Source organism: Syngnathoides biaculeatus, chromosome 3 (genome assembly GCF_019802595.1).
Source record: "Syngnathoides biaculeatus isolate LvHL_M chromosome 3, ASM1980259v1, whole genome shotgun sequence".
Lineage (NCBI taxonomy): Eukaryota > Metazoa > Chordata > Actinopteri > Syngnathiformes > Syngnathidae > Syngnathoides > Syngnathoides biaculeatus.
In genome coordinates, this window is record NC_084642.1 from 26,840,079 (window position 1) to 26,862,477 (window position 22,399).

Below are 22,399 nucleotides of genomic sequence, written 5' to 3' on the forward strand. Positions count from 1 at the left end.
TTCTGACCTTCTCTGTACTTTTCCACGAGCATCCTCAAGGCAAATAATGCATCTGTGGTACTCTTTCTAGGCATGAAACCATACTGTTGCTCGCAGATACTTACTTCTGTCCTGAGTCTAGCCTCCACTACTCTTTCCCATAACTTCATTGTGTGGCTCATCAACTTTATTCCTCTATAGTTCCCACAGCTCTGAACATCCCCTTTGTTCTTAAAAATGGGAACTAGAACACTTTTCCTCCATTCTTCAGGCATCTTTTCGCCCGCTAGTATTCTGTTGAATAAGTTGGTCAAAAACTCCACAACCATCTCTCCAAATTGCTTCCATACCTCTACCAGTATGTCATCAGGACCAACTGCCTTCCCATTTTTCATCCTTTGTAATGCCTTTCTGACTTCCCCCTTAGTAATCATTTCCACTTCCTGGTCCTTCACTCTTGCCTCTTCAACTCTTCCTCTCTCATTTTCTTCATTCATCAACTTCTCAAAGTATTCTTTCCATCTATTTCGCACACTACCGGCACCAGTCAACACATTTCCATCTCTATCCTTAATCACCCTAACCTTCTGCACATCCTTCCCATCTCTATCCCTCTGTCTGGCCAACCTGTAGAGATCCTTTTCTCCTTCTTTCGTGTCCAACCTGGTGTACATGTCTTCATTTGCCTCTTGTTTAGCCTTTGCCACCTCTACCTTTGCCCTACGTCGCATCTCGATGTACTCCTTTCGCCTCTCCTCAGTCCTCTCAGTATCCCACTTCTTCTTCGCTAATCTCTTTCTTTGTATCACTCCCTGTATTATGGGGTTCCACCACCAAGTCTCCTTCTCCCCTTTCCTACCAGATGACACACCAAGTACTCTCCTGCCTGTCTCTCTGATCACCTTGGCTGTCGTCGTCCAGTCTTCCGGGAGCTTCGGTTGTCCATCGAGAGCCTGTATCACCTCTTTCCGGAAGGCCGCACAACATTCTTCCTTTCTCAGCTTCCACCACATGGTTCTCTGCTCTACCTTTGTCTTCTTAATCTTCCTACCCACCACCAGAATCATCCTACATACTACCATCCTATGCTGTCGAGCTACACTCTCCCCTACCACTACTTTACAGTCAGTAACCTCCTTCAGATTACATCGTCTGCACAAAATATAATCTACCTGCGTGGTTCTAACGCCGCTCTTGTAGGTCACTATATGTTCCTCCCTCTTTTGGAAATAAGTGTTCACTACAGCCATCTCCATCCTTTTTGCAAAGTCCACTACCATCTGCCCTTCAAAGTTCCTTTCCTGGATGCCGTACTTACCCATCACTTCTTCATCGCCCCTGTTTCCTTTACCAATATGTCCATTACAATCTGCACCAATCACAACTCTCTCGCTGTCTGGGATGCTCAGAACTACTTCATCTAGTTCCTTCCAGAATTTCTTTTTCAACTCTAGGTCACATCCTCCCTGTGGTGCATAGCCGCTAACCACATTATACATAACACCCTCAATTTCAAATTTTAGTCTCATCACTCGATCTGATACTCTTTTCACCTCCAAGACATTCTTAGCCAGCTCTTCCTTTAAAATAACCCCTACTCCATTTCTCTTCCCATCTACTCCGTGGTAGAATAATTTAAACCCTGCTCCCAAACTTCTAGCCTTACTACCTTTCCACCTGCTCTCTTGGATGCACAGAATATCAACCTTTCTCCTAATCATCATGTCAACCAACTCCTGAGCTTTTCCTGTCATAGTCCCAACATTCAAAGTCCCTACACTCAGTTGTAGGCTCTGTGCATTCCTTTTTTTTCTTCTGACGCTGGATCCGGTTTCCTCCTCTTCTTTGTCTTCGACCCACAGTAGCTGAATTTCCACGACGCCCTGCAGGTTAGCAGTGCCGGGGGCGGGCGTTGTTAACCCGGGCCACGACCGATCCGGTATGGGATTCTTTAGATGAACGCTCATATTTGTTTGGCACAGTTTTTACGCCGGATGCCCTTCCTGACGCAACCCTCTGCATTTATCCGGGCTTGGGACCGGCCTACAGATTGCACTGGTTTGTGCCCCCATAGGGCTGCATTTTCCAATTTTATAAATAAATACCACCATATGGAGGTTATGAAAAACCTCTCCACTTTCATTCCAAAATGCCACCGCCACATTGAGGTTATGAATAAGGTGTAGCATTGCATTTTCATTCCATTATGACAGGGATACATGTACAGTTATCCTCATAAGTTTGCATACCGTGTCAGAATGTATTTTTTAATATTAATGAATGAACTTGAATCAATTTCTTTATGGTTATTCATCAATCCATTTTTTTTAGCCACTTATCCTCACGAGGGTCACAGGAGTGCTGGAGCCAATCCCAGCTGTCATCGGACAGGAGGCAGGGTACACCCTGAACTGGTTGCCAGCCAATCGCAGGGCACATGGAGACATAACAGTCGCACTCACAATTACACCTATGGGCAAGTTAGAGTCTCCAATTAATGCATGTTTTGGGCATGTAGGAAGAAACCGGAGTGCCCAGAGAAAACCCACGCAGGCACGGGGACATGCAAACTCTGTACAAGCGGGGCAGGGATTCGAACCCTGGTCGTCAGAACTGTGAGACCAATGCTATACAGCTGCTCCACCGCGCCACCTTTTTTAAGGTTATGTTCAATGATAATGAATTTCCTGAAATGCTTGACAACTTCATTTTCATTCCAATGAAATGAAAATGTGTTTCACCTGTCCCTTCACATTTTCTTTAAAGAATTTTACACATCTAGCAACGTCTGCATGCGTAATCAAACATGAGCACAACAGTTTCCCCTTATTTACTAAATAAAAGTAGGGCTGTGAATTTCAAAATAAGACCAAGTAAATGAAGTACTACGTGTTCAAATACCAAGCTTCACTTTTGCCAGGTTGCCAGCCAATCACGGGGCACATCGAGATAAACAGCCACATTCACAATCCTAAACAGCCGCATTTACAATCACACCTAGGGGCAATTTAGAGTGTCCAATTGAAATTGCATGTTTTTGGAATGTGGGAGGAAACCAGAGTGCCCGGAGAAAAGTCACACAGGCATGGGGAGAACGTGCAAACTCCACACAGGGATGGCTGTGTTTGAACCCGGGAACTCATAATTGTGAGGCCAACGCTTTCCAGCCAACAAAATATTCTATGGGTATTTTTGGGAACATAATCCCGGCGTTAAACGAGGGAACAATGTATCTATTTTTTGAGCAATTAAGTACACAAGTATACACAGTACAGCAATTAAATATTCAAAAATATACAGTAAATGAACAGGTTGTTTAAATAGACTCATTGCTCCATCTTGTGATCGAATCGGTAATTGGTTATAATTGTTTTTTTTTTTTTTTTTTTAACTTTCTGATCGGACATCAGCCCCAAAAATCCTGATTGTGTAAAGCGTAGTAAAAATGCATTATACATGGGCAGAAGTATTCTCCATAATTCCGAGCTCAACTTTGGGGTTTCGTATTATACGTGGGTACGCAATATACACGCGGAATTACGATAACTTTTTTCTGCACATAGTAAAAATTCATTCAATTCAGTGTGGACTATCAAAAGGGGGCCACCAAATAATATTTCATTCATTCCATGCAGAGGCTGAGCTACATTTATTGACATCATTGTTAAAATTAAATTAAAATAAAATCTTGAAATGAGATTGTACTGTTACACAAAATACACATTTATGCTAGCTTCAAACTTCTTATCTTCTACTTTACAAACGATGAGTCACACCAAGTCATGGATATGTGGAGGAATAAAATTGATAAGTTGATAGTTTACACTTGCCTTTTCTGCCAGTTCCAAAGCTCTTTGTTCATACTCCTCAAATCTCGCCTTATCTACACAAACCTCTGAGGAAAGGGACCAAAAAAAACATTACTATCAAACTGCAATAGCTGAAATATGTTCTAAAATAAGAAAGTGACTTGCCTATGAGGTGGCTGAAATCCACATCAAGACGTTTACGATAACTGAAGTCTGGATCTGTTCCGTGACGATGCAGAACAATTTGAGATACACACTCCTCAATGATTTTAAAGTACTGAGGCCTGAGAATGACAAGTAAAATAAGTACAAATGGGGCTATGGGGGAGATGACAAAAGAAAGATTTGGTCAGATGCAGCCCTGTTGATTTAATTTGTGGGGGGAGTTTATTCAGTGTAGATTAATTTGTGAATGTTTAAAACAGCTGTAGAATGTCATCAAGACAAATTAGGATGTAGCAGCAATAATGAGGCACAAATCTGCAATAATCATAATATCCCAAAAAAGTATTTTGAGTTTTCTAATCCAAATGTTCTGTGTGTGCAGTACATGAGTTCATATTACAGTATATCACAGGCCAGATTTGTACAGCTACACTAAAAAAATAATAAATGGGCACAAGAATAAGAAATTTAACAAGGGATGGGACAGTGGCCTGCTGTTAATTGAGAAAATCTGACTAATTGAAATGCCGGCAAGATTTATGAGTGCCAGTAGATGTCACAAAACACATGAAACAAAGGCATGAAAAAAAAAAACCATTGTGCTTTTGTAGAAAGGGACAGGAGGGATCTCTGTGTCGCTGTAGTTTTTTTTTTTTTTTAAACAAATTGAATATAACGCAAAATATAATCATGCTGAAAAATTAATTTATACTGCTCAAGTACATTTTGGATAAATTTATTATTAGAAGAAATTTCCCTAATTTCATTGCTTTTTTGTAATGGCCTTCAACATGAGCCAGGCCCATCTATACCTGCACCTATCGCAAAGGTGCTGGGGCCTATCCCAGCTATTCCCTTGAGTGAGAAGCAAGGTACACTCTTAACTGGTCCCAAGCTAATTGCAGGGCACATATAAACCAGACGTGCAAACTCCATGGACATGAAAAATGTGAAAAACAACAGAGGGAAAGAAAAAAAAAACAAGACTGAATTGTATTTTATGCTAGGGAAGAGATTCTTCATGCTGAAAAACTTTATATATTTGGTTAAATATAGATGTGGGTTAACTGGTCTCAAACAGACCTGACTAAGTAGTCGTTGCGAATGAGGACCAAGTGCTGCAAGATAGAGATGAAATAGTTTTCTGCACTGCTGTCCTTCACCATATTCAGCAAAACACTGAACAGGTCTCCCGCATCAGTAAAGCGAGTCAAGGCAAAGACTTGCTGATAAATGGAAGCCATTCTTTGCAACCACAAAAAAGCCAGATGTACTTTTCAGTGAATACCCCAGGAATCATTGCATTCAAAGAGTGTTATCTAATATCTATTCATAAATATTTGACCTTCACTGGGTAACAGGGCTATTTTCATTTTAGATATAACTCACTAACAGGGTGCATTCACTTAATTGGGTAAATCATAGAAAGGATATTCCAGCTCGCTTTTGATGTCCTCCAGCCTATGAGAAAAATCAATCATGTCCTCTTCTTTGTGTTCCTCAAACACCTTGAGCTGAATGTCAAGGGCCTCATTCCTCACAGTTGACAGTTGCTACATTTAAAATAAAGAACATTCAGTAACATTGCAAGGAGATATTAAGATTAGGAAGCAATACACAGCCTCAATTCCAATGAAGTTAGGACCTTGTATTCAACAAAAATAGAATACAAAGATTTTCAGTCATGAGCAACCAACATTTAATTGAATCCATTACGAAGACAAGATATTTAATGTTCAAACTGATAAACTTTGTTTTTACCAAATAATCATTAACTTTGAATTTTATGGCTGAACCCGTTCCAAATAAGACGGGACAGGTGGCAAAAAAAAGCCTGAAAAAGTTGTGGAGTGCTCATCAAACACATGTTTGGAAGGTCCCACAGGAGAACAGGCTAATTGGGAAAAGGTGGGTGCCATGATTTGGTATAAAAGTAGGTTTCCTGAATTGCTTAGTCATTCACAAGCATAGATGGGGTGAGGTTCAGCTAGTTGTGAAGTGTTTGAGAAAATAGTCAAATCAGTTTAAGGTCAATGTTCCTCAACATACAATTGCAAGGAATTTAGAGATTTCATCATCTACAGCAGGGATGTCAAACTCATTTTTGTGTCTGTTCGCATCGTAGTTATGATGTCCTTCAGAGGGAGAGTTGAATCACGTGTAAATGTTTCACCAAATAAAAGTTTTAAAATCAGAAGCCAAGCATAACAGTTTGTTCAAGTACTGTTTAAATTACTGCAGAAAAAGGATTTGAAAACAGTAAATTACAATATCGTCATTATTGTTGATTTTTAGGATTATTATCAGGGATTTGGGTAAAGATTTTAGCAAAAATCACCGAGGTTGATGAACACGGTTTGCTTTGGCAGGCCACATCTGACTTTGCGCTATGTTTGTACTTAAAACTCGACTATGCAAAAGCCAAAAGGCATTAATCAACAACAGCCAGAATTGCTGTCAGCTTCTCTAGATCAATGCGCGACAGCTGCAGACTGGAAAAGTGATCCATAATCTGACATGTCCACATTTAAAATTGTTTTTGGAAATTGTGGACGTAATTTCCTGTTGGCCAAAGACGAAAAGAACCGTCCAGACTGTTATTGACTAAAAGTTCCAAAGCCAGTTTCTCTGACGGTATGGGGCTGTGTTAATACCAGTGGCATGAGTAACTAATCTGTGAAGGCACCATTAATGCTGAAAGGTACATACAGGTTTTGGAGAACCATATGCTGCCATCCAAACAATATGGTCATAACCGCCCCTACTTATTTCAGCAAGACAATGCCAAACCACATTCTGCTTATGTTACAACAAAGTAGTGAAAGAGTGCAGGAACTCGGTTGGCCTGCATGCAGTCAAGACCCGTTTCTCCATCAATAATTAGCGTCCTCAATTAACAAACATTTAGTTGTTGAATGTTGTTAAAAGAAAAGATGTAACATGTGGTAAACATGACCCTGTCCCAGCTTTTTTGGAATGTGTTTCCAGCCATGAAATTCTTAGTTATTGATTTGCTAAAAACAAAAACAAGTTTATAACCTTGAACAATAAATATTTTGTCTTTGTAGTTTATTCAATTAAATCTAGGTTGAACATGATTTGCAAATCATTGTATCCTCTATTTATGTGTAACAACATCAAACTTAATTGGAATTGGGTTTGAAACCATTACAATGTATTTTAATAATATGTAGATACAGTTCTATTGTCCATCTATAATTTTGGCGAGGTGTGTGTGCGTCATTGTACTTACCGGTAAAATGGCTTTAAGACCACAGCGAATAAATTCATTTCTGATGTGCAGCCTTAATTCCAGCTCATCAGGTGACGTCACAAGCGCATTGATTAACTGCATGCATGCTACCTGCAATATCAAATGTGAAAGAGGATGCATGTTCGAGTCAGCCCTGTGAGTGTAGATAAAACAAAATCCCTCTTTCAGAAGCATGCCCAAATGAATGCTAAATGAGCTATAAAACAAAGAAGCAAAATCACATTACTAAGGCATGCATGCTTGGAGAAAATAGACATTTTTAAATCTAGTGATATGTCTGTTTTCACCAGTCTCAAACTAGGGAGCGTTGACTTTAATATTAATCCAACAAGTTTAGACTCATACTGTTAGAGTTATCGTTAATATATTTATTATGGACTTGCAACAAAGCCAAAATATCATCCTTGCTTCGAAGAGTCTTGTTCACAGGACGAGCTAATACACACAGATGCAACAGTATCTTCCTACAAGTGGCGAAGGACAACTCCATCATAACCAAAGAATGTGCCACATCATCACCAAAACTGTACCTTTGTTCATTTTATCTGATCACCCCTCCTTTTGACCTTGTGTTTTCTCATTAAAAAAAAAGAAAAAAAAAAAAAAAAAAGTACATGAGAGCCTGGTTCAGAACGTGTTTGGAGACTGTAACCGGCCTTACTCTCACGTCCTACTGATCAGAAGAAAGACGACTTCTTGTCCGTTATTTGTGCAACTATTCCAGCAAGTTAGGAGAAACCTCACACATACATATAAACCCAAGCGTCAATCGAAGGCAAAATTAGATAACGAAAGTTTTTTTCCCTCTGTCTGCCAACTTTAGTTCTAGGACTAGTGCTAAATCCTGAGGTTAGAAGACAGGAACTGACAGACAAATGAATTATTGATGACTCAAGCACTCTACAAATGTATGAAAAATAGCAGAATCCTAAAGTCCATACGTAAGTGAAAAATATTTACATTTACAATATACTGGATTTATTATTTATCGTTTATAATTCAGGGGCGGCACGGGGGAGCTGCTGTGGAGCACTGGCCTCACAATTCTGAGGACCGGGATTCAAATCCTGGTTCGCCTGAATGGAGTTTGCACGTTCTCCCCATGCCTGAGTGGGTTTTCTCTGGGCACTCCGGTTTCCTCCCACATCCCAAAAAACATGTTAATTGGAAACTCTAAATTGCCCCTAGGTGTGATTGTGAGTGTGACTATTGTTTATCTATATGTGCTCTGCAATTGGCTGGCAACCACTTCACTTGCCCGATGACAGCTGGGATAGGTTCCAACACTCCCGCGACCCTCGTGTGGATAAGCGGCTCTGAAAATGGATGGATGTTTATAACTCCATTTGATATTATCATAAAGACAGACAAGCAAACATATAGAGTAGATGCACAGATAATACAGTAGCTTTCCGAGTACCATCATCATAACCAACATTAAAATACATTAACACGTTGTTGGTTTAACATTAAAAAATGTATACCTAAAGAATTATTTTAAAAAATGTGTAAATGTTTGAAAACAAAAATAGATTATATACAAATGTGCATGCACACAAACACACATGGGCGCATGCACATTAATTAAGTGTAACTTTCTGTACTTAGAGCGGCATCCATCCATCCATTTTCCAAGATGCTTATCCTAATATACCTCAGGTAACTGAATATTTTTTTCCTGAATAACTGAAATCATTTAAAAACAACTTTTTAGTTCACTTGGGCTATATTTTTCTAATATTTACATTTCTTTGGATGATCTTAAATAATAAATTAGGGAGACTATGCAACACCATTGGAGTCACTGTTTTCCTCTTTGCTCTTACTTGTAACTGCACCGAGTGATCTCGTAGTCCTATCACAATGGGATTAAATCTCTCAATGCCTCTCCATTCCCCAGCTGTGGTGATGGCTTCAAGGACTTTCTCCAAACTAAATGAAAACAAAAAATGTACGAGTGAATAAAGGGTCGAAGGAATTTGTAAAACGATCATTAGTTACTCCCTGAGACTAACACAAATGGATGGAGTTTTTTTTTTGTTTTTTTTTCTGATGTTTGAACTAAAGCAGAGACATTTGAACATACATGTTCTCTTCGCCCACAATGCAGATGGCCGACAGCAGCTTCATCACATCGGTCATCATAGCGGATTGTGTGGGATCTATTGCTCTTGATAGTAAAGCAAGACTTCTCTCCTCAGCAAGTATTCTATCCAACCCATACTGCAATAAAGAAGCATACATATAAATGGCTTATCATTCACACAGTAAGATCAACAATTTCAAAAGACAGTTTTAGCATAATTTAAATTGGGCTGAGATTACCGACTCGTAACTAGGTCATGCAACCATGTAACAAGTCATGCGACAAGCCCCACTCAGTTACTGCAATACGTTTATACCCAATACCTACCTAATATAATACCTAAAATACCTATATTTCCCATCGATCAGATCGGTGTAAAGTGTAGTTGTTACATTATTTTATTATGAGAATCATTAAAGGAAAATTACTGTCTTCTGTTGAAATCCTAATTAAATTTTTTATAAATATTATCCCCATTCACCCCTACTGGGCCAACCGGCAAGTGCCCACCACCACAAATAGATTCCGGTCCAGGTGGAAACTGTTACTGTATGTACTGCACGTGTCACGATAGTTTTGGAACCCAAAACCACAATACACTCAGATAAGTATGTCACATGTATGGCCCCGAGCCAGAAATGGCCTGTCAGGTGTCCAACCCACCCCAATAGCACTACTCTGCCTGTGAGGAATGTTTTCATTTATTTATGTGTCGACTCTTATTTTGAAACTCATGCTTTTATTTTGCTAGCATACAGCTAAAGCCTTACACAAAACTTGAAAATTTCAAGATTTTGAAAATTATGTGAAAAACATTATTTTATATACATATATATTACATATACATAATGGGATTAAACAAAATCTAAATATTGTTCTACTGCACAGCATCATCCTTAATCTATAATCGTAACTGTTTATATGTTATGGCTTCAATATTTATTTTGTTTTTACTGCATCAACCTTGCAATGCTAGATGCAGTGGCAGCTTTAAAGTATATGAGAGTTAGATGCACCATGGTCAAAAATATCTGTTGGATTAATTTGACTTTCCCAATTCCGTTTTTGAAACTGGTGGGAAAAAAAAAATACAAGTTAATTCAATGAGATCTCAAAGGTCAAAATAACCTGCTGATAGATTGATTTGGACAGTTTAGATTCTAGGTTTGTCGTAGTAGGTTTCCAGATACATTTTTGCACGTGCTATTTATGTATTTATGTTTCCTATTTCCATGACTTATATGATGGAAATTTCCCCCTTATGGGACTAATAAAAGTTATTTTTTTTATCTGAAATATCTCATATTAATAATAGCAGTGTAATCTTAACCAAATGCAGTTCTCAGTTTTCTCCAGTGACATATTTATTGGCTTGCTATTTTGATTTTTCAAACTTGGTTAACCCTCTGTGAAAACACGGTTCCGGCCAGACCTATGTCACAAGTCTACTGTATCAACCAATCACTGATTTGTTTTGTGACTTCACAACACAATATGGATCAGCATCATATTTATCTATATTTTCTTACCCACTTCTTGACCTCCTTTCATGATAACGTAAACAAAACATGATAGAAGCATAGTCAAAATTCTATTATTCATTACAACGAAGTCAATGATTAATGACTTATTGATATTGGATGCAAAGAGAAATTTTGCATCTTAATAAAATAGCTGGCCTCCCATCTTCCTCTCTTTTTATATTCATATATGACAATACAGTACTGTATAGTATTTATTTAATCAAATTTTCATCACATATATACAGGCCTTACAAAAAAGAAAAAGATATGACAAGGGAAAAATGTATATTGGTGTCGTTACCTTATTGTTCATGAAGGCTTTTAGACATTGGATAACCTTATGTTGGTTCTTTTTGTCGATCCTCTCCTGCCTATGGACATAAAATACACAAAATTCATCCACATTATGTACCACTTAACTTGTTCTGAGTCACAAAGGAGCTGGACTCATTCCAGCTGATTTAGGACCTATGCAGGACAGGTATCCCCTGGTCTGATGGCAAGTCAATCCCAGAGATCGACCCAGAGGAAGTTTTAGACAAAATTTCAAATCATCTCGTTAGCATAATTTAAAAAGGCAAGATATTTACATTGATGAAACTCAGTTTCTTTATCTTGAGATGAGCATGTTAAAGAATAAGGAATTCACACTATTCTGCATGCAAAAAGACTAACAGAAAGGTCCTACAATTGATGTGTCCGCAACGCGTTGCCAAAGGACTTCACCCAATCAAATCGAGGATGGAAACCGGGACCAGAGGTCCGCCCAAGAGCAACAATGTGGACAGGACACATTCGCTTGGCCCGACAACTGGCCACCGGGCAGTGGCCACAGGGATCAAATCCCCCCTCCACCAACGCCCCACACGCCACCCGCCTCCCCTCAACCCCAGGAGAACAGGCCACCCGCAAAACCCGCAATGCACCCAGTCCCAGCCTAGCCCAAGAATGTTAGAAGATCCCTTATTGGTCAAAACCCAGGGAACAGCTAAGGGCCATGAGAGGGGAGCCCCCCACACCTAGAAGCAATCCACCCCGTGGGGCCCAGACCTCAGGAGCACTGCCATGTAACTCAGTGTAAAACCCACCTCCCCCTTGTTACTATGAATGCCATATCCAAGACTGGTAGTCATTGGCCCTACCCCGTGGATCAATGCCCCCCCCTAGGGGGTGTGGTGCATTTAAAATCTGGAGGGCCAGTGACACAAGAGGGGGGAGGCAGGGCTGCCAGGTACTACTGCCTAAGAGCCAGACCCCTAGGTCCATGACCCACTAGCCCCACAGGGATGGGTGTATGTGGTGCATGAAAAGGGAAAAGGAATGAATATGTGTAGTGTATTTAAAATCCAGGGGGCAGGCAGAGCAGAAGGGTGTGGCACACTGATCAGGAAACAGCAAATTCAATTGCATGTGTTCGTAGACACAGACCCCTGGGATTCTTTCATTGGCTGTGGGAATCCTCAATTATTGCAACACATGACTCACATATACATGAAGAGTCCATGTATATTATATATTCATTCAATAGTCAGTCCCACAATCCTTGTCTTGAATAATTGTCCTGTCTTGTCCTATCTTTCCTTCACAGGGTGTAGCCCTACAGTCTCAAGGAACATCCATATTTGTTTCTTTGTTGTAGATATGTAATGATTTACTTTTCTCATTCCATTTAGAGTTACCGCTTTGTCTTTTCTTCCCCTTTTTCACACCCCTAGATATTTTGTTCAGTTCGTTTGATCAACTCTGATTCTCAATAAAACTTCAATTAAAATACAAAGAAATGACAAAGGAAGACAAAACCTCCACTGCGGCATAGTAAAACTGTTGCGGCATAAAGCAAATCCAGATTCACTATTCTGCTTGATCTATCAGGCGAATAAGACACAAAAAAAGAAGGAACTTACTGTTTCTTGGACAGCAACCTCTCCAATATGTCAAGGAGAAGTCCAAGGCCCTCATGACCAAAGCTTTGCACCCAACTATAAAAAGAACAAACAGTGTAACAACAGATTTAAGATGGGCAGTTCATTGAGACAAAGCAGTATGGCACAAAGACAATTATTGCAGTTCCATTCCATTCCTTTTTCTGAGCTGCTTATTCTCCCAAGGGTTGCGGGAGTGCTGGACCCTATCCCGGCAAACTTCGGGCAAAAAGTGGACTACACCAAGAACTGGTCCCCAGTCAGTCACAGGCCACATATTGACACTATATATTGTGCAACAGGATGAAATATTGCATGCTGTTCAACTGCACAGCATAATAATCATAATCTTAAATAAATTATGGCATCGATATTTATCAACCTTGTAATGGCCATTTGCAGGCTGAGTAATCAGCTCTCAAAAGTCAGTTAAAAGCAAGCAGTCTCTTTTGCAGACAAAAAAATAACATTGCTAATAGATTGAATTTGATAGTTAAGGCATTGTCAATAGTTTAGGTTATTTCTTATAGCCATTATTGCTGCTGAAATGATGGTAATTTCCCAATTGTTATATATTTTTAACACATGACCCTGTTCTCAGATGACATTTCCAGTGGTGTACCAATTCATTTCCTGTTCAGAGGGTGTCTCGGTGTGGTTGTGAATTTTTTTACATTTATATCTATGGATAGAGTTACAGATGGTGCAGTGCAGGGCTGCACAATGCATGGATCGCGATCAGCCAGTCTATCTCCGAGGGAGTTTTGGTCAAACGCGACCGCGTGACAAAAAAAAAAAAAAAAAAACCGTCAGCCTAAAACCCATCTTGTCACTTGATTCAAGTGCGGCCAATATGTCGAAACATCGTTGACATTTGGTTTACCCAATCCTGACCTCTTCTGACATTTCAATGCACATGTGCACATAAAGTGGGGTTCTAGCAAGCTGGATTCTTATTTCGAGTCTGTCTTTTGCTTTTCTTACTTTCTACACTTCAGTCGCTACAACCATGGAAGTATAAAGTTGTCTTAATAACCTTCCTTTCCGTAACAAGGAAAGCAACAACAATGGTCACCATGGAACATTGTCTGCTTGAACAAATGGACCCAATTGACGAGACAATATGGTTATAATGCTGCAAAATCTATCATGAAGACGACGGTGTAATTGGTATATGGAGTAGGGAGGATCGACGATTAAGTCACCACAGCATGTGACTAGAACCGACCTGTGGCTTTCTCCACACAGGAACTTTTTGTGCAAGCTATGTAGAGGTGCTGAGCAGGGCAATGCGTAGGTCACATTATACAGTGCAGACATTGCCGACAGCGCAAGTGCGGGAGTATAAAGTGGCCTATTGTGTTTATTTAATCAAATTCAGGAATAAACTTGCATCACAATGGCTGGACACAAAACTATACTGGCTGACATCTGATGCTGGATCCTCATGTTGTAGAGATTGTAAGGTGGAAGCTGCAGCTGGCTTCTAGTGTGGACTGAATGGGTGGAAACATGGGGGAAATGAAGTGGCAGTATTTTTAGTGTAGTAAACTTTCAGCAACATAGGTATAGGGGGGAGGCCATGAAGTACTACCCAGAGGACAACAGAGGACACGCTGGATCGGCTGACCTGGGAACGCCTCGGGATCCTCCTGTAAGAGCTAGATGAAGTGGGTGGGGAGAGGGAAGTCAGGGCGTCACTGCTAAAGCTACTGACCTCGCGACAGCACAGTGGGTCAGCTGGTAAAGCATTGGCCTCACATTTCTGAGGACCCGGGTTCGATCCCAGCCATGCCTTTGTGGAGTTTGCATGTTCTCCCCGTACTTGTGTACTTGACACTCTAAATTGCCCATAGGTGTGATTGTGAGTGCGAGTATTGTCCGTCTCGATGTGCCCTGCGATTGGCTGGCAACCAGTTCAGGGTGTACCCTGCCTCCTGTCCGTTGACAGCTGGGAAAGGCTCCAGCACTCCCCGCGACCCTCGTGAGGATTAGCGGCTAAGAAAATGGATGGATGGATTTTCTAAAGGTATTGAAAATTAGGGGAAGAAACAATGTGACATTTTCAAACTATTTCACTGCCAAAAATGGGAAAAATATACATTTCAACAAGAGCGATAGCAACAAGCCCAATAATTTTACTGAACTATACCTGACAGGATTGCTGGTAAGTGACACACGCAGTGAGTCTAGGCAAGCAAAGAGGCGTTCTTCCATCACCCCTGATTTAAGCTCTCCTAGGAATTCCTGAGGAGATATCTGATAGCTGCTTTTCAAGTTACCCTGGAGGAAGGAAAAATGAAAATAGTTTAAATGCCAATGGGGATGGGTGGGATCACAAAAATATTTAAGATGCTCTATGGTACTACAAGGCATGCCATAAAATTAAAAATGTACAAGTATAAGCAGAGTTCCTACACATTTAACATTTCAAAATTCCATGTTTTGTAGACCCTGATTTCTAGACTTTACAGTAATTAGTCAAATATTTGTGACATTTGCGTAAATCCATCCATCATTCTGATTATTTATTATTATTTCGCCAAAAATGAACAGCAGAGAAGGGTCGCCTCTGCAAAGTCCATTAATCCCTGAGAATTGTTGTAAAAAAAGTTTTACTATAACTTTTAATATAATAAGGGAATGTGAAGGACATTCAGTACTCCAGCAAAGAGAATTTCCAGAATCCTTTCCGGTCCAGAGTCAAGATTGACACACCACGGAAGAAAAAATATAAATAAAATATATAGGATGCTTTAAATTCATATAGTGGAGAATTACAATTTACAGGTTTTACAATAGTGATGAACAGTGCCGACGAATCACATGCAAGTTCAATCACCCTTCAGCAAATGAAACCTGCATCTCAGACCATAATCGCTGACTGTGCACAGACCAGACAGAGACTAGGAGAAACTTAACAAGGAAGAGAAAGAGAGACTACCTGGAAATCAAGAAGAAATATGAAAAATGACAGATAAAGGAAGGGAACATCTTGAACAAATACACTCAAAATGAAACGCCCATAGTCATTTTTGTTTGCACTTCTCAGTGGGAAGTTTCCTCTGACTTAAAAGTCCATATTGGAAAACGCCAATATGATGCAAACAAATGTTCTGAATAAACAACCTTGAAAATGTTTCAACTGTTAAAGTTTGTTAAATTAAAAGATGTAAAATTTTTGAGACTTGGCAGCACAGTCAACAACTGGTTAGCACATCTGCTACACAGTTCTGAGGACTGGGTTTAAATCCCAGCTCAGTCTGTGTGGAGTTTGCATGTTCTCCCTGTGCCTGTGTGGATCTTCTCCAGGTACTCCTGTTTCCTCCCACATCCCAAAAATATGCATGCTAGGTTAACTGAATTGTGCGTAGGTGTGAAAAAGAGTGTGAACGCGTTTTTTGTTTCTACGTATATGCTCTGCAACTGGTTGGCAACCAGCTCAGGGAATACTCCGCCTCTCACTCAAAGACAACTGATCAGCTCCAGCATGCCCAGAGTCTCGTGACGATAAGCGATACAGAAAAATGTAAAATTAAAATTACACGTTTATTCTCCTATATTTGATTAACCAGGTAGAATTTCCAAGATGTGTCCAATTCTTTAAAGAAAACATGAGGGATGAGACAAAACAACTAAGTTTCTTTTAATGGACTTCATGTTACCCTGTATTTTTTCACATTGCAATTGATTACAGGCCTACCAAAAATAAAATAATTTCTTGAAAAAAAAAATTCCCTTACCGTGCATCCTTACTGGACACGAGCATAATTATGACAAAGGATATCATTCATAATATCAGCAGTAAAGTGTTCTGTTAGCAATCGTCAGTTTTTATGCCAGGAAGTCTCTCGGTGTGTGTGTGTTGGGGGAAGCAGGCAAATTACTTGGTTAGTCATACCTGTAGGATAATCAATTCTGAAAAGATGTGGTATTGACAGCCTCATAAAAATTGCTAACTCTTTTTACCAATGGCGAGGTTTATTTAGCTGCTGTTCTGCCATAAAAAGTAGTGGATTTCTGTCAGCTAAGAACAGTTGACGTGAAGGGCAATTTGAGTTTCTGCAAAAATGGTGCAATAGTGCCAATAAAAATGCTCCATACTCTTGTGTTGGATTTGTCCCATCTTATACAGTACAACAGTCCTCTCAAGGCCGTAATAATTAGGCAAAGTATGAACATGCAGAAAATTGAGGAGCTAAAAGTCCACTTCCAGGTGTGCAAAAGCAGCACTCAAATACAGCCAGCATAATACATGCATAAAATGCATTATAAAATATAAAACATACCATTTTGGAAGAAGTACAGACATACTGGATGACCATTTCTCTCTTTGTATTCAAGTCCTTGTCTCTTAAGGGAGTCTTTTTTTCTTCATTCAAGTTCATGTCCTCCTAGTATAAAAAACAGAATTACAATATTGTTTTATCAGTCCTGTTTTATAATACCTCAGGCAACATGACTTTCCATTGCATAAACATTAACGGTTAAAACATTTGGGAAGAATAACACTTGACTAAACATCAAGTTAAGGTGTGACTTTTGTCACATCTTGCAATCTCATTAAAAAAAATAATAAAAGAGATTAACACAGGATTTATGAACACAATACACTTACTTCAAAAATTAAATCAGTTTCAATGCTTTAATTTATTAATACATGTGTGTGTGTTTCTTTCGGCTTGTCCCTTTCGGGGTCGCCACAGCGTGTCATCTCAGATGAACGCACATATTTGTCTGGCACAAGTTTTACGCCGGATGCCCTTCCTGACGCAACTCTTCTCAGGGAGTGGAGGCCCCAGTGGGATACGAACCCACAACCCCTGGTTTACCAAACCAGTGCTCTGACCACTGAGCTACAGGGCTTCCATTTATTAATATATGTAATATATATATAATATATAACAAAGCTCCATACTAAATTATTGTAAATGCAATATAATGCTTCCAATGGATTATCAATCTGTAGGTGTTTTATATCTTCTCAAAGACAATGATATTTCCTGAAAAGCAACATGTGTTAAATCTTGACAACATGAAAAAAATAGCTGTTAATTTTTGCAATTGTTTAAGGAGTACAGTATCATCATTCGGAAAAAAAAAAAAAAAAAAAAAAAAAAATCTCTCTCCTACACTGTACGTGTACAGAAATACTGATAAGTCATTAGCTCAGTGAAAGTTGAATGTAAATAACCATTTTTCAGAAACATTGTTTAAAAGAATGACATCATTACTTCCATACCATCATTTTTTCAAACAGTGCCAATATTTCCTTTTCTGAAGTGATCTTTGATGAAAGTTCCTCAAACTGGGAGCTGGACGATGAAAATACAGACCAATCAGTAGTACTGTGTTTAGGATGGGGCATCGCTGACCGCTCCTTTTTACTTCCTGGGATCCGAATACTTGCAAATCTGTCCAGCTGCAGGGGGAAAGAAAATTAAAGAAACTCAAAATAAAGAAAAAAATGCACTACAAGGCAAGATGAGTGTTAAGTTTACTGTAAGTAAAATGTATCAAAGTGGAATCAACAATGCATTCTGCTTACCGATGATATTCAATTTGTATTGTGTGAGAAAAGCATGAATGTTGTTAGGGTGAAAGAAAAATTGACTAACACTTCTAACTTAAAAGGCTTCACTTTTTTAACAAATGCAATGCTTTTAGTCATGTTAGTCGATAGTCTGCAGGCAAGAAAATCAAATAATTGCTTCCATTTTTCATTTCTTACCACGTCATCAGTGAGATTTTTAAATGGCCGGTGCTATAAATGAGGGACAGAAAAATAAAAACAATGTGAAGGATCACTGCCCTGGACACAATCATCAACTTTAATGTATTAAACAATGTCTAGGTTTCAGTTTGGACTCTGCATGGTCACAGTTGACCTTACAGAGACAAAGCTAAAGAAAGGAAGTAATCTCACAACTACTATAAAGCAGAATAAAAATAAATAAATTAAAAAAAAAAAAAAAAAAAAAAGCCAAACCCCAAGACATCCTTCACAGTGACACAATGCTACATGTGAAAATAGTTATTATTCACTCGGTTAAAAAATACAAAGTTGCCTTTTACTTTTAAAATCTACATTGGGTCACAGAAATTAACTGTAATTAACTTCAGGTGTCTGTACAAAATAAGCAGCCAGGTAGTTTCCCTCCACACACCACATGTGGAATTGTTCAACCTCCTTAAAATGTAATCATAAATCGTATGGCCCATTACAAGACATTATACATGTTATTTGACTATTTTTTTCATAAGGAAAAAGGTAAGCGCCCTAAATTAATCATTAACCATGATTAACCAGTAAGTTGTGATTCACCTACCATTTTTATCTGGTGTGATTTCCTGCGCTCATTCATATTAACTGCCCTTGTAAATGTCCTTTTCTTTAATTCTAAAAGTAAAAGACACCCTTAGTGGGCTCACTCACTACTTACAATTAATGTAATATAGTACCGCATTGCGTTTGAACGTTCCTGCTGAATGTAGTAGTATAGTGAAGCGGTCTAACAAATAAGAGGAGTGAGCACAATCTCTGCAATGATGAACACATTCTGATTTGTTTGTTATGCCTCCCCATACTGTGCGTTTTAAACTTTGTTTTCCTCAATCACAACAATAAAAGTCTGTCACTGGGTGACCTCAAAAAGAAATTTACTCAACAGCCATAGCTTTTATGCTTAGCTTTAATGATGTTGTACTGCCGCCTCATGGAGTAATGTGGAAAATCGTTTTCAACTAGCCATTGCACTCATACTATACAGTACAGTAACTTTATACTACAGTGGTGTGATGAGACAAAGGTTCAATGGCAGGGCTGAGAACATTTCTCCCTTGGTGAGTCCAAGCTCTTCAAATTCCTTGTAGTTACAACAAGATTATGCTGCATCATTTTTTTTTTCCATTGTGATGATACTATAAAATAACCAGCAACAGAAGTCATGTTCATGTTGGCTTCCACTGTAAATGATTAAGCAAAATCCTTCTGTAAAAGGTATATGACACTCATTCTACAATCATTAATAAAGTATCAATCTATCCATCCATCCATTTCCTATACTGCTTGTCCTCACTAGAGTCACAGTTGTGCTGGAGCCAACTCCCTCTGAGTTTGGACAAGAAGCTGAGTAAACTGGACTGGATGCTTGGCAATCACGGGTCAGACTGACAAGAAGTGGTGCCAATCAGGTTATTTTTAAAGTCTTGATTTGGGAAAACCTGAAATGTGACAAAAACTATAATGTGTAACTTGATTTAATAGCAATTTTATGTCTCTCTGACGAGTGACTTCTACCTCGACCGAAGAATAATATTGCAGAGTACCAGAGAGACACACAGGCAAAAGACAGCTGCGTTGTACTATAGCTCTAGGAAGCGTATGGATTAGTACAAGGGCTAAACCCTCTGCTAATTTTAACCTTTTTATTTGCTTCAGGCAAATACCAATAGCACCCCTTGACATAGACATGCCAAGGGGTGCTATTGAGAAACCAATATTAAAAGTCCAACACAAGTCATAGAACTGTACTAAAATTAAAAAAATAATAATAATAATAATACCCATTTCACTAAACTGCTAATCTTCATTCTTCTTATTGCCCTAATTGTTCTCTTAATAATCTCTCTCGCTCTCTCTCTCATTACCAAGAAAGATGACATCTGCAGCAAATTGCTGCATGCATAAGAAAATGTATGAAGGTACTGTACTAACCGTGTGTGTGAATCTCAATCTTTAATAGGGCTGATGTGCTGTTTAACCCTCATTTATGCACAGATTCAATGTTATACAGCATAGTAGTGTAGAATATTGTGCTATTCAATATTAGTTCATCAAAAGGTTGTCAGGGCTTTCATTGACAATGAATTACTAGTCCCTGATCCTGTGTCTTCACCACAACAATGAAGCACCGAGGTCTGGCTTTCATAACCTAGCCATTCTCTCAAAAGCCAAAACATTGGTATATTACATGTTCAGGTATGGAGAAGTGTTGGTTGGAATTGAATGCATCCAACAATTCCTCAAATGCCCACCTGTCAAAGCGACAATTATTTCATTTTATTTATTTATTTTTTTATTAGGGCCGTCTTTGTAATAGGAGTTCAAGAAAAGTAGCACAGTACAGTCCTGTACACTGAAACGTCACCGTTCATTTAAGTAGAACTTACAAACTTGGGTTTGCGGTCTCCTTCTTCGGGGCATGGCGTACTGAGGTGGGAGGAGGAAGCCTTCTTCTTATGAGATTTACCATCTCGTCCCGACGTAGCTTCAAACCACTGACCGTAAGTGTCCATGTTGTTGACCTGTGCACATCTATCTACTCGACGTTACGGCCTCGATCTCATTTCCAACACATCTTTGACAAACACTCCAAGTACTATTCTTTTCAAACGTTGTCTTCGTTTAAGAGACAAGTACAGTGCCTACGGTCAATTCCATAAAGTCAATAACACATTATTCTGAACCAAATCCGCTGAGAAAGTAATATTATTACTACCCGTTTCATACACAATAGCCGTCCATGTAGCTGTCAACTAGCAGACACAGTACTACTAGTACTAATCCAATTTGTGGACTGCCACGTCAACGTGTCAACTTTACACTAACCTGAGGATGGCGTTGGGCATCGACTTTCTCTGTAGGTATGTTTCCCCCCCGCTAATTATGTGAAATGCTGCCGACACAGACTTGACTTTTTGACAGCCCCGCGCGAAAAAGGTATGAAATGTGTTCGTTTGAGTTGACCAATAATGTCCACAGAATCGCAGAAGTGGAGCAATGCTGAAATAACCCCTCCCCTTTTTTGTCAAACATGCATTTTATTGGTTGTCAGTACTGTCAGTCAACTAACATTTGACGGAATCGCTTGGTTTTTTTATGCGAACATACCGTAGGTGCGGTGGTATAAGTGTAAAGTACAATTTTTGGCGTTCACGTTACACGATTTTTTTTTTTTTTTTGCGGACTTTAATTATTATTAGTGATCTATTCACCAATAGCGATTAGATGTTATGTAATTATTTTAACAGTGGATTGAGATGACCATCCTCAAACATGTATCAGATTTGTACGAAATGAAAACAAATGAGTTCATTATGATCATGTTTAGAGCTAAGGTTGGAGTTGTGGGGGGTGGAATGGTTCGGACTGAGAGGGCTTGGGTTACTCGGCAAACATGTCACATCTTTTCCTGCCTGCAAGCAGTAGGGCGCGTTCTACAGGAATACAACAACCAATCACAGTGCAGGAGCGTGTGCCCTGGAGCCAGTAATATTGAAGCAGGGCGTGACCCCACGACCTCACAATTCCTTGCCACGCTTTCTCAAGCCTGAGTCTAAAAAAGCCGTTTTGTGGTCCTGATCCCAATCCAAAATAAATACTATGAAAGCAAGCGGTATGTTGGACTGTTTTTTTTTTTTTTTTTTTAATTTAGAGGCAAGAGACATATTTGTATTTAGGTGCTAGTGTAGCGCCAGAGAAAAGGAGTCGGAGGCGGAGTGTCGGACACAGAAACAGAACTTGCTTTATTGTTCGACATCACCAAACTACTCGCATAACGGCGGGAACTCTGTTAACCTTTCCTCCGGAAGCGCAACAACAAAAACAGTCCGTGCGGAACCCCGCACCCCAACTCGAG

The 22,399-nt window shown here is 39.3% G+C and overlaps 2 protein-coding genes across 6 annotated transcripts in view; one reads left to right on the forward strand and one right to left on the reverse strand.

Annotated features, from left to right (window-relative positions):
- Window positions 1-21,521, reverse strand: part of LOC133498362 (protein diaphanous homolog 3-like) — a 160,640-nt gene extending 139,119 nt beyond the window's left edge. For 3 of the 5 annotated variants that reach the window (XM_061815092.1, XM_061815088.1, XM_061815093.1), the window contains exons 1-15: window positions 21,370-21,521; window positions 20,931-21,075; window positions 18,490-18,522; window positions 18,001-18,180; window positions 17,048-17,152; window positions 14,911-15,041; window positions 12,741-12,815; window positions 11,138-11,207; window positions 9,314-9,450; window positions 9,054-9,159; window positions 7,207-7,317; window positions 5,388-5,506; window positions 5,037-5,153; window positions 3,954-4,072; window positions 3,810-3,874 (exon numbers count right to left, since the gene is read on the reverse strand). In XM_061815092.1, the coding sequence (XP_061671076.1) occupies window positions 3,810-3,874; window positions 3,954-4,072; window positions 5,037-5,153; window positions 5,388-5,506; window positions 7,207-7,317; window positions 9,054-9,159; window positions 9,314-9,450; window positions 11,138-11,207; window positions 12,741-12,815; window positions 14,911-15,041; window positions 17,048-17,152; window positions 18,001-18,180; window positions 18,490-18,522; window positions 20,931-21,075; window positions 21,370-21,389 (1,533 nt within the window). In that variant the 5' untranslated portion in view covers window positions 21,390-21,521. Of the gene's footprint in view, window positions 1-3,809; window positions 3,875-3,953; window positions 4,073-5,036; window positions 5,154-5,387; window positions 5,507-7,206; window positions 7,318-9,053; window positions 9,160-9,313; window positions 9,451-11,137; window positions 11,208-12,740; window positions 12,816-14,910; window positions 15,042-17,047; window positions 17,153-18,000; window positions 18,181-18,489; window positions 18,523-20,930; window positions 21,080-21,369 lie in introns of all 5 variants that reach the window. The other 2 variants (XM_061815091.1, XM_061815089.1) reach the window with 2 other exon arrangements.
- The window catches only part of tdrd3 (tudor domain containing 3), a 47,592-nt gene continuing 44,087 nt past the window's right edge, over window positions 18,895-22,399 (forward strand). Inside the window, exon 1 of the mRNA XM_061815098.1 lies at window positions 18,895-19,029. The gene's annotated coding sequence lies outside the window, so the exon portion shown is untranslated. The remainder of the gene's footprint in view (window positions 19,030-22,399) is intronic.